The sequence below is a fragment of the Narcine bancroftii genome, chromosome 4, assembly GCF_036971445.1.
Source record: "Narcine bancroftii isolate sNarBan1 chromosome 4, sNarBan1.hap1, whole genome shotgun sequence".
Lineage (NCBI taxonomy): Eukaryota > Metazoa > Chordata > Chondrichthyes > Torpediniformes > Narcinidae > Narcine > Narcine bancroftii.
The window spans coordinates 118,274,167-118,287,460 of record NC_091472.1 but is presented as its reverse complement, the minus strand read 5'-3'; the positions used below and the strand labels follow the sequence as shown (position 1 = coordinate 118,287,460).

The following is a 13,294-nucleotide window of genomic DNA, read 5'->3' as shown; positions in this document are numbered from 1 at the left end:
AAATGACCCTATGGAAAAAAGGTTATAAATTTATGTTAAAATATCCAGCAGTACTTAAAATAGTTATTCCGGGGCAGCAAAACAGACTATTCTCGGATCCGGAAGAAGCACGAAAATTTGCAGAACTACAAAACAGACAGAGAGATGAAGAGATATAACAAGAACAAAAATGACAACAAACTATATGTATGTGTGTATGTAGGTATATATATATATATTTTTTTTTTATGTATATGTGTGTATGTATCTAAGAAGGGAAAGAAAGGAAAGAAAGGAAGTAAGAAGGGAATTAAGAGAGTGACCTTTGTTATATAAGAAGATTAAAATCTTTTCTGGGGGGCTGGGTGAGGAAGAATTACAGTCACTGCGAAATCAGTTGACGCTTGCGAGTGAATTCGCAAATCCAAATGGAGAGGGGAGATGTCCTTGCCCGACAATGGACAAAGGGCAACTCAGGAAGGGGAGGGACTATTGGGGTTAAAGGAATTTTAGATATGAGAATAAGGGAATAAGGGAATTCGTACAAGAAACACATCTAACTGAAGTGGAACACAAGAAATTAAAGAGAGATTGGATAGGACATGTAACAGCAGCATCATATAATTCAAAAGCCAGAGGAGTAGCTCTATTAATCAATAAAAATGTACCAATCAAAATAGAAGAGGAAATAATAGATCCAGCAGGGAGATATGTAATGATAAAATGTCACATATATTCAGAATTTTGGAATTTACTCAATGTATATTCACCTAATGAAGAAGATCAAAAATTTATGCAAGATATCTTTTTGAAGATAGCAGACACGCACGGGAACATACTAATAGGAGGGGATTTTAACCTTAAATTGGATTCAAACATGGATAAAACTGGAAAAAAAAACTAACAGAAAGAACAAAATAACCAAATTTATAATTAAATCGATGCAAGAAATGCAACTTTTGGATATATGGAGGAAACAACACCCAAAGGAAAAGGAATATTCATATTGTTCAGGCAGACATAAAACATATTCAAGGATAGACCTATTCTTGTTATCAGCCCACATTCAAGGGAGAGTTAGGAAAACGGAATATAAAGCTAGACTATTATCGGACCACTCACCCCTATTATTGGCAATAGAGCTAGAGGACATTCCACCAAGAATGTATAGATGGAGATTAAACTCCATGCTACTTAAAAGACAGGATTTTAGAGAATTCATTGAATGACAAATTAAAATGTACTTTGAAATAAATACAGAATCAGTGGAAGATACGTTTATACTATGGGACGCAATGAAAGCGTTCATCAGAGGGCAAATAATAAGTTATGTAACTAAGATGAAGAAGGACTACAATCGGGAAACAGAACAGTTGGAAAGGGAAATAACAAATATAGAAAAAGAAATAGCAATAAAGGAAGATACAACTAAAAGAAGAGAATTGGCAGATAAAAAAAATAAAATATGAAACACTACAAACATATAAGGTGGAGAAGAACATAATGAAGACAAAACAGAAATATTATGAACTAGGAGAAAAAACGCACAAAATTTTAGCGTGGCAGCTTAAGACAGAACAAACTAAAAGAATGGTATTGGCATTAAGGAAAAAGGACAAACAAATTATATATAATCCAACAGAGATCAATGAAAACTTCAGGGAATTCTACAAGCAACTATATCAAACTGAAAACGAAGGGAAAGAAGATAAAATAGATGAATTTCTAACTAAAATTGAACTACCGAAATTACAAACAGAGGAGCAAAATAAATTAATAAAACCATTTGATATAGAAGAATTACAGGAGATAATAAAAAAAACTACCAACCATTAAAACACCAGGAGAGGATGGATTCCCAATAAAATTCTATAAAACATTTAAAGACTTATTAATTCCTCCCCTTCTGGAAGTAATCAACCAGATTGATAAAACACAAAGCATACCAGATTCATGCAAAACAGCAATAATTACAGTAATACCAAAGACAGGGAAAGATCCACTTGTACCAGCGTCATATAGACCAATATCTTTACTTAACACAGATTATAAGATAATAGCTAAACTATTAGCAAACAGAATAGCCGACTATGTACCAAAAATAGTAAATCTAGATCAAACTGGATTTATTAAAAAAAGACGAACAACAGACAATATCTGTAAATTTATTAACTTAATTCATGCAGTAGAAGGAAATAAAACTCCAACAGTAGCGGTTGCTTTAGACGCAGAGAAGGCCTTTGACAGAGTAGAATGGAATTATTTATTCAAAGTACTACAAAAATTCAGCTTACCAGAGAAAAATATTAATTGGATTAAAGCATTATATAAGGGGCCATTGGCGAAAGTGACAGTAAATGGATATATATCAAAACAATCTAACTTAAGCAGATCAACAAGGCAGGGATGTCCACTATCTCCCTCACTGTTCGTGTTAGCTATAGAACCACTAGCAGAACTGATAAGAACAGAAAATAAAATAAAAGGGATAAAAATAAAAGAGAAGGAATATAAAATCAGTCTATTTGCAGATGACATTATAATATACTTAACAGAACCAGAAATATCAATAAAAGAATTACATAGGAAATTGAAGGAATATGGAGAAGTGTCGGGGTACAAGATCAACGCAAATAAAAGTGAAGCAATGCCAATGAATAATGCAGATTTCTCAAAGTTTAAGAAAGAATCGCCATTTAGATGGCAAACACAAGCAATGCGATACCTAGGTATACAAATAAATAAAAACCTCGGCCATCTATATAAACTCAATTACCATCCATTAATGAAAAAATTATAAGACGACTTAGAGCATTGGAAAGACTTACCACTAACACTGATAGGAAGGATAAACTGTATTAAAATGAACATTTTCCCAAGGATACAATACCTATTTCAATCATTACCAATACACCTAACAGAGAAATTCTTCAAGGAGTTAAAGAAAATAATAAGGTATTTTTATGGAAAGGGGGGAAACTGAGGATACCACTAGATAAATTAACAGAATGGTACAAACAAGGAGGCTTACAACTACCAAACTTTAAAAATTATTATAGAGCTGCGCAATTAAGATACCTATCAGATTTATATCAAACAAGGGAAAAACCAAATTGGACCAGATTAGAACTAGATAAAGTAGGGGAGAATATACCTGAACATATACTATATAAATGGGATAAAAAAATTGGTACAACGTAGGAATTCACCGGTATTGCATCATCTGCTCAACATTTGGAAGAAGATTCATGTAGAAAGGAATAAAACAAATTACCAACTACCAAAACTAATATTGACGCAAAATCAGCTAATCCCTTTTACAATAGATAACCTTTCCTTTAGAGAATGGAAGAAAAAAGGGATCAAAAGAATAGAAAATTGTTTTTCGGGAAATAAATTATTATCCTTTGAACAAATGAAGGATAAATATAATATAACTCACGATACAATGTTTACATACTACCAACTGAAAACCTACTTGAAGGACAAATTGGGAAACAGTCTGAGGTTACCAGAAGGGAGCAATTTTGAATATGTGATTACAGACACAATGATAATCAAAAAATTTGTAACAAACATGTACATCAAACTGCAAGAAAAGGAGAACGAGGAAACAAATGGTAAAACTAAACAAAAATGGGAACAAGATCTAAACATAAAGATAAAGAATGAAGCATGGGAGAAGCTATGCTCCGGAACTATGAGAAATACAATAAACACGAGGTTACGTATGATACAATATAACTGGATACACAGGCTATACATCACACCTCAAAAGTTAAATAAATGGGACCCAACAGTATCAGACAGATGTTTTCGCTGTAAAAAGGAAATGGGAACAACAATACATGCAATTTGGACATGTGAGAAAGTGGAAAAATTTTGGGAAGATCTAAACCAGATATTAAATAAAATCACAAAAAGCAATATACCAAAAAACCCAGAGATCTTCCTCCTAAGTAATATAAGAAACAAAGAATTTGGACTCGATTTGGATGGAGCACAAAAAAGATTTGTTATGATAGCCCTAGCTGTAGCAAAAAAATGTATTATGTCAACCTGGAAATCAGAAGATAACTTGAGAATACAACAATGGTATATAGAAATGAATAAATGTATTCCATTAGAAAAAATAACATATAATTTAAGAAATAATATTACAATATTCGAACAAATATGGGAGCCATACATGAAACACAATAGAGAACTCCTACCATGGACTTCCACCACCTAAAATGACAGAAGGAGAAGATAATGAAAAGAACTGACTCAGTAAAATTTCTTGTTTATTTTTATTAAGTGACAACATTGTTTAACGGGTTTAATGTATCTTATAGTTTGAACTTTAAATAAATGGGAAAGGGAGTGAGGGAGGGAGGGAAGGGAGGGGGAAAAAGGGGGAGAAAACAACACTGTATATATTTAAGAAGAAAAATGTCTGTATGTATCTTGGTCAATATGGTTTATAGTGTGAAAAATAAAAAAATTAAAAAAAAAAGAAACAATGGAAAAAAAACCCAACAAACTGAGACAAGCAGCTCAACAAGAAAGTCAGAAGGGACACAGATACAAGGAAGAGAAATAGAAGACACAAACCCAAGACCAGATGCAGAAGAAAAAGAACACCAAGCTCTGCACAGAGGAATAGGAGGTAAAATGAATGGAAAGTACATAGATAAAAAAAATTTTCAAGAACAAATGAAAGCATTAAAAGAATGGTTAACACTAGAATTTAATGAAATTAAAAGAAAAATGAAAAGTACAGAAGAAAAAGTGAGTAGAATAGAGCTGGTCATAACAGATGTAGGGAAAGGATTAGAAAATGTGGAAGAACGTGTAATGGCTGTAGAAATGGAAGTGAACGACTTAAAAAGAAAATTGGAAGAAAGTGACAATAAAGTTAAAGAATCACAAGAGTTGTTAGCTCAGAAGATGGATATAATGGAAAACTATAGTAGGTGAAATAATATAAAAATAGTGGGCCTTAAGGAAGATGAAGGCAGCAAAGATATGAAAGAATTTATAAAAGAATAGATCCCAAAAGTCCTGGGAATGCCAGAAATGCAGGAAGGAATGGAAATAGAAAGGGCACACAGAACATTAGCCCCGAAAACACAGTCACATCAAAAACTAAGATCCGTTTTAGTAAAATTTCTGAGATACACGACAAGAGAAAATATATTGGAGAAGGCGATGAATAAAATTAAAGAAGACAAAAAACCATTAGAATATAAAGGTCAAAACATTTTTTTTCTACCCAGACATAAGTTTTGAGCTCCTAAAGAAGAGGAAGGAGTTTAACACAGCAAAATTGATCCTATGGAAGAAAGGCTATAAATTTATGTTAAGATATCCAGCGGTGCTTAAAATAGTTATCCCGGGGCAGCAAAACAGACTGTTCTCGGATCCGGAGAAAGCATGAGAATTTGCAGAACGCCTGCAAGACAGAACGAGAGATGCAGAGATGTAATAAGAACAAAGAACGACGACAAACTACATATAAAGATGTAAAAATAATGTATAAGTAAGAACTAAAGGAGGGAAGAAAAGGGAAGTAAGGAAGAAGGGGGGAAGAGGAGGGGTTAAAAAAATTAAAAGAGAAGAGGGGGAGCTTTGTTGTAATGTGAAGATAAAAGTCTTCTCTGGAGGGGGTTGGGTGGGAGAGAATAACAGTCACTGTGAAATCAGTTGACACTTGCGAAGGCGTTCGCAGTCTGAATGGAGAGGGGAGTTGTGATTGCCCAGCAAGGGACAAGGGGCGACTCAGAGAGGGGGGGACACTTGGGGTTAAGGGAATTTTAGATGTGGGAATGGTTGAGATATTTTATGTTTTAAAGTGTTGTCATACAGTGCGTTCAAAAAAAGAAAACTGAGAAATGAAACTGGGGAAAAGGAGAAAAGTGGTGGTGAGGAAGTGGAAATGAAATGTAAACAGAGTATGAGATGGCAATGTTGAACTATATGACTATAAATATTAACAGAATACATAACCAAATCAAAAGGAAGAGGCTATTAAATTTACTGAAAAAAGAAAAAAATAAATATAGTTTTCGTGCAGGAAACTCATCTAACTGAAGTAGAACACAATAAATTAAGGAGAGACTGGGTCGGGCATGTAATGACAGCATCATATAACTCAAAAGCCAGAGGTGTAGCTATATTAATCAATAAAAATGTACCAATCAAAATAGAGGAGGAAATAATAGATCCAGCAGGGAGATATGTATGATAAAATGTCAGATATATTCAGAACTCTGGAATTTGGTCAATATATATGCACCTAATGAAGAGGATCAAAAGTTTATGCAAGATATTTTTTTGAAGATTATAGATACGCAGGGGAATATATTGATAGGAGGGGGCTTTAACCTTAATTTGGATTCAAAGATGGATAAAACTGGACAAAAGACTAGCAGAAAGAACGAAATAACCAAATTTTTGGTTAAATCAATGCAGGAAATGCAACTTTTGGATATATGGAGGAGACAACACCCAAAGGAGGAGGAATACTCATATTATTCGAGTAGGCATAAAACATACTCAAGGATTGACCTGTCACTGTTGTCAGCCCATATCCAAGGGAGAGTTAGGAAAACGAAATAAAAAGGTAGATTGTTATCTGATCACGGACCCCTGTTATTAGCAATAGAACTGGAGGACATCCCACCAAGAACATATAGATGGAGATTAAACTCCATGCTACTTAAAAGACGCCTCAGAATCAATCTGAGGCGCCTGCAAGCTCACACCAAGACACAAGAGAAACTTGTCCGTGAACTACTCTTTGCAGATGATGCCGCTTTAGTTGCCCATTCAGAGCCAGCTCTTCAGCGCTTGACGTCCTGCTTTGCGGAAACTGCCAAAATGTTTGGCCTGGAAGTCAGCCTGAAGAAAACTGAGGTCCTCCATCAGCCAGCTCCCCACCATGACTACCAGCCCCCCCACATCTCCATCGGGCACACAAAACTCAAAACGGTCAACCAGTTTACCTATCTCGGCTGCACCATTTCATCAGATGCAAGGATCGACAATGAGATAGACAACAGACTCGCCAAGGCAAATAGCGCCTTTGGAAGACTACACAAAAGAGTCTGGAAAAACAACCAACTGAAAAACCTCACAAAGATTAGCGTATACAGAGCCGTTGTCATACCCACACTCCTGTTCGGCTCCGAATCATGGGTCCTCTACCGGCACCACCTACGGCTCCTAGAACGCTTCCACCAGCGTTGTCTCCGCTCCATCCTCAACATCCATTGGAGCGCTTACACCCCTAACGTCGAAGTACACAAGATGGCAGAGGTCGACAGCATCGAGTCCACGCTGCTGAAGATCCAGCTCCGCTGGATGGGTCACGTCTCCAGAATGGAGGACCATCGCCTTCCCAAGATCGTGTTATATGGCGAGCTCTCCACTGGCCACCGTGACAGAGGTGCACCAAAGAAAAGGTACAAGGACTGCCTAAAGAAATCTCTTGGTGCCTGCCACATTGACCACCGCCAGTGGGCTGATAACGCCTCAAACCGTGCATCTTGGCGCCTCACAGTTTGGCGGGCAGCAACCTCCTTTGAAGACCGCAGAGCCCACCTCACTGACAAAAGGCAAAGGGGGAAAAACCCAACACCCAACCCCAACCAACCAATTTTCCCTTGCAACCGCTGCAATCGTGTCTGCCTGTCCCGCATCGGACTTGTCAGCCACAAACGAGCCTGCAGCTGACGTGGACTTTTTACCCCCTCCATAAATCTTCGTCCGCGAAGCCAAGCCAAAGAAGGGACTTAAAAGACAGGATTTTAGAGAATTTATTGAGTGCCAAATTAAAATGTACTTTGAAATAAATACGGAATCAGTGAAAGACAAATTTATATTATGGGATGCAATGAAAGCTTTCATCAGAGGGCAGATAATAAGTTATGTAACTAAGATGAAAAAGGACTACAATCGGGAAATAGAACAGCTGGAAAGGGAAATAGTACAGAAAAAGAACTAGCAACAAGGGAAGATGCAACAAAAAGAAGAGAATTGGCGGACAAAAAAAAATAAAAAATACGATACACTACAAATGTATAAGGTGGAGAAGAACATAATGAAAATAAAGCAGAAGTATTACGAGCTAGGAGAAAAAAACGCACAAAATACTAGCCTGGCAGCTTAAAACAGAACAAGCTAAAAGAACGGTATTGGCATCAAGGAAAAAGGACAAACAAATTACATATAACCCAACAGAGATCAATGAAAACTTTAAGGAACTCTATGAGCAATTATATCAAACTGAGAACGAAGGGAAAGAATACAAAATGGATGAGGTTCTAGCTAAAATTAAACTACCGAAATTGCAAGAAGAGGAGCAAAACAAATTGATAAAACCATATAAAATAGAGGAAATACAAGATATATTAAAAAAGCTACCAAACAATAAAACTCCTGGGAGGACGGACTCCCAATAGAATTTTATAAAACATTTAAAGAGTTACTAATTCCTCCTCTCCTGGAAGTAATGGACCAGATAGAAGAAACACAAAACTTGCCAGATTCATGTAAAACAGCAATAATTACACTAATACCAAAGACGGGGAAAGATCCACTAACACCAGCATCATATAGACCAATATCTCTACTTAACTCAGATTATAAGATAATAGCAAAACTATTAGCAAACAGATTGGCTGACTGTGTACCAAAAATAGTAAAACTAGATCAAACTGGATTTATTAAGAAAAGATGAACAACAGACAATATTTGTAATTTCATTAACTTAATCCATGCAGTACAAGGAAATAAGACACCAACAGTGGTTGTTGCTTTAGACGCAGAGAAAGCCTTTGACAAGGTAGAATGGAATTATTTATTCAAAGTATTACAGAGGTTCAATCTACCAGAGAAATATATTAATTGGATTAAAGCATTATATAAGGGTCCAATGGTGAAGGTGACAGTAAATGGATATATATCGAATCAATTTAAATTAAGCAGGTCAACTAGGCAGGGATGTCCACTATCCCCCTCACTGTTCGCATTAGCAATAGAACCATTGGCAGAACTGATAAGAACAGAAAATAAAAGGGATAAAAATAAAAGAGAAGGAATATAAAATCAGTCTATTTGCAGATGGCATCATAGTATACTTAACAGAACCAGAATTATCAATAAAAGAATTACATAAGAAATTGAAGGAATATGGAGAAATATCAGGGTACAAGATCAACGCAAATAAAAGTGAAGTGATGCCAATGAATAATGCGAATTTCACAAAGTTTAAAAAAGAATCACCATTTAAATGGCAAACACAAACATTCTGATACCTAGGGATTAGACTAGATAATAATCTAGGCCATCTATACAAATTAAATTATCAGCCATTAATGAAGAAATTACAAGATGATTTAGAACATTGAAAAGATTTACCACTAACACTGATAGGAAGGGTAAATTGCATTAAAATGAATGTCTTCCCGGGGGCGTGGCAAGATGGCGTAGGGAACAGACATGCCTTCCAGACCTCTCCTGACTCTGATTTATTGATTTGTCTTTAAGTGTCCGTTAAAGTTCTTTTAAAAGTTTATAAATAATAAGAGGTGCTGGATTAATACCTAATGGTTTATATGCAAAAAAAGGTAAAAGAAAACATCAACAGACTGTTATAAAACTACATTTTCCGAAATTATCTGAGCCTACTTGTTTACAAGAAGCCAGGACTCAGCGTAGAATGCATCCAGAAGAAGACGTACAGAATTCAACATTGAAACTCCGTTTTGAACCGGTAAGGCTCTCTGAAGGTCGCACTCAGCAGCTTTCAGAACAAAGAGCTGGTCGGGTGCCAGTATTTCACACAATGGCCACTGTGAGTACTGTTACTGAGACTTTGACAGTTGAATCAGCTGGGGCGCCACCAGCTGGAGAGTTAAAGAGCTGTCATTCGACTGCTACAGTGGTGGCGCTGCAAAATGCATCTTCAATTACAATGGTTTTTCCAGACATCGATTCAGTGAAGATGATTAAAGAGATTTGGCTTAAAGATAACCCTGATCTTCAGTCTCCTGGCATTGCTGGGGGACTTTGAGAGGGATTTTTATACCAAGTCAAACTGCTAGAAAAGATACTAAATTAAGGGAAGGGACAGAAGATCCCGTGGCCTCTAAGGAACAGCAAGACCCCATTATGCCTAAATCTACTTCTGTTGAAATGTCTGTTAAGGATCTTGAAGATATATTCTGTATCGAGTCACTTAGCTAATTTTGTGAACCTGTTTATTTCCAAGATTAATGTGAAGGCGGAAGCCATTAATGGAGCTTTTAAGATTGAAACCATTGAAAGATTTGAAATGTGTGATCAAGGTTTAGTCGATGCACAGGATCAACTGCAAGATGAAAATAGAATAATTGAAACATTGCAGATCCAAACTAAAAATTTAGCAAAAGAGGTTGATTATTTGGAGAATCAATCTAGATGGAACAACGTGAAAATTGTTGGTTTGCCAGAAGGCATAGAAGGACCAGATCCAAGAAAATTTTTTACTGAATGGATTCCACGAGTGTTAGGACTGGATAAATTCCCTGAAGGTTTAATACTGGAAAGTGCTTATAGAGTTTTAAGAAGAAAATCTTTTTCAGGACAGAATCCAAGATCTGTTTTGATCCGTTGTTTAAACTATTGTGACAGAGAGACAATTTTACATACGGCTATTAGAAATGCCCAGCAAAATAGATCTCCTTTGATGGTTCAGAATAATCCTGTTTTCTTCTATTAAGATTTGAGTCAAGAAATTATGTTTCAACGACGCGAATTTAATTCTGTGAAAGAACGGTTGTGGAAAAAAAGACATAAGGGAACATTCAGGTATTCTGCAGTACTGAAGATTTTTTAGGATGGAAATTAGCCAAAGTTCTTTGACAATCCTAAAGAGGTTATGGACTTTGCTCAGTCTTGACTAATCATGCAGTTTCAGGAACGATGTAGTCCTTCAAGGTCTCCAAAGAGAGTAGAGATGTAAGGTGGGATCCAGTTTTTTAAAAGAAATGGAAGCAATGGTGACCGAAGTGGTAACGTTGATTTAAAAAAATAAATCTTTTATCTTCTTTTTGAGAAGAGTTTAAATAGTTTAAATAATGATGATAGTTTAATGAAATAGGAGTTGGGAGAGGGAACTGGGTGGGCACTAGTTTCCAGAAGTCATCAGCTACCTGTGAGTTATCTCACACCCAATATTTTGGGGGAGTTACCGCTTTGGGCGGTTTAAACAGGAGGAGGTAGTCGTGACCTCCGACCTGTTTTTTTTTCTTTTTAATTTTCGGGTTAAGAAGTGAAGGTTTTTTTAATTATTTTTTTTTAAATAAATAAATTTTTTGTTAACTCTTTTTGTTTTCTGATTGTAATTGAGATGGAATTAGGAGGTTTTTTTCTCTCCTTTTTTTTCTCTCTTTTTTTGGGGGGGTTTTCTCTTTTTTCTCTCTTTTTTAAGAGGATGATGTCACAGAAGATAATAAGTCAAAAATTGAGGATGTTGAATTAGATGAAGAGGAAGATGAGGGGAAAGGTGATAAGAAGAAAAAGAAGAAAACCAAGTACAAATACATTGAGGGAGAAGAGTTTAATAAAATTAAGTTAATTTCGATAGAGAATTTTGAAGATGTTATAAATGAAGAATATGGAGAATTTTATAAGAGTTTGAACTTTTTTTTCTTTTTTTTATATAAGGGGAGGGGAAGGGAATAAAAAGTTTATCTGATTGTTTTTCTAAGGGATGTTTTTGTTCTCTCGATGAATTATAAAGGAAACTTGGTATTAATGGAAATTCTGTATTTATGTATTATTAATAATGATTTTTTTGTATAACAGATATGTGGTTGATATATGATTTTAATATTTTAACTTAGTCTTAAAGTGGATTTCATTTGTTAAATACATGTTTTATGTTTGATTTAAATATATGTTTAAGGGTATTATTTTAGTATTGATTTTTTTGTTGTTAGTAATTTTTTTTGTTGTTAGTAATTTTTTTTGTTGTTAAGTTTTATCTTTTTTTTGTAAGTGGGGTTTTTTCTATTTTATTTACAACATTGTTAATTAATTCTTCACTCTTTATTTTGGGGGGAGGGTTGGACTAATTTTAAATTAGACGATTAATGTTGTGTTATAATTATTGGGGGGGTTAATTTGTGTAGTTTAATGATGTAGTATTCTAATTTTTATTATCTTATTTTTTATTATTTCTTTAAATGTAATTTTTATTTTATTCATGTCATAAAATTTTTTTAAAAGTTTAAAAAAAAATGAATATCTTCCCAAACATACAATACCTATTTCAATCGTTACCAATTCCCTTAACAGAGAAATTCTTCAATGAGCTAAAGAAAACAATAAGGAAATTCTGATGGAAAGGGGGAAACCAAGGATAGCACCAGATAAATTAACAGAATGGTAGAAACATGGTGGTTTGCAGCTACCAAACTTTAAGAATTATTATAGAGCAGCACAATTAAGATATCAATCAGATTTTTATCAAACAAGGGAAAAACCAGATTGGACCAGGATAGAGCTAGATAAAATAGGGGAGAAGGTACCAGAACATATACTTTTTAAGTGGGATGAAAAACTGGTGCAATATAGAAGTTCAGAAGTACAAGTACTGCACCATCTGCTCAACATTTGGAAGAAGATTCACGCAGAAAGGAAAAAAAAATTACCAACTACCAAAATTATTATTGACGCAAAATCAACTAATCCCTTTCACAATAGATAACCTTTCCTTTAGAGAATGGAAGAAAAAAGGGATTAAAAGAATAGAAAATTGTATTTTGGGAAATAATTTATTATCATTTGAACAAATGAAGTACAAATACGGAATAATTCACAGTATAATGTTTGCATACCACCAACTGAAAACCCACTTAAAGGACAAATTGGGAAGCAGACTGAGATTACCAGAAGGAAGCAGCTTTGAATATGTGCTTATAGACACGATGATAATTAAAAGATTTATAACGAACATGTACATCAAGCTGCAAGAGAAAGAAAATGATGAAATAAGCTATAAACCCAAACAAAAGTGGGAACAAGATCTAAACAAAGATAAAAAATGAAATATGGGAAAAGCTATGCTCCGGAACTATGAGAAATATAATAAATATGAGGTTACGCACGATACAATATAATTGGTTCTTTCTTTGGCTTGGCTTCGCGGACGAAGATTTATGGAGGGGTAATGTCAACGTCAGCTGCAGGCTCATTTGTGGCTGACAAGTCCGATGCGGGACAGACATGGTTGCAGCGGTTGCAAGGGAAAATTGGTTGGTTGGGGTTGGGTGTTGGGTTTTTC

General features: G+C 35.1%; 1 protein-coding gene across 8 annotated transcripts in view; it reads right to left on the bottom strand.

Annotated features, from left to right (window-relative positions):
- The window catches only part of ankle2 (ankyrin repeat and LEM domain containing 2), a 90,194-nt gene that overhangs the window by 35,742 nt on the left and 41,158 nt on the right, over positions 1-13,294 (bottom strand). For 5 of the 8 annotated variants that reach the window (XM_069932557.1, XM_069932554.1, XM_069932556.1 and 2 more), the window contains one exon: positions 1,810-1,848. The exons of the other annotated variants lie outside the window; for them this stretch is intronic. In XM_069932557.1, coding sequence (XP_069788658.1) covers positions 1,810-1,848 — 39 coding nt within the window. The remainder of the gene's footprint in view (positions 1-1,809; positions 1,849-13,294) is intronic. 8 annotated transcript variants of the gene reach the window in all.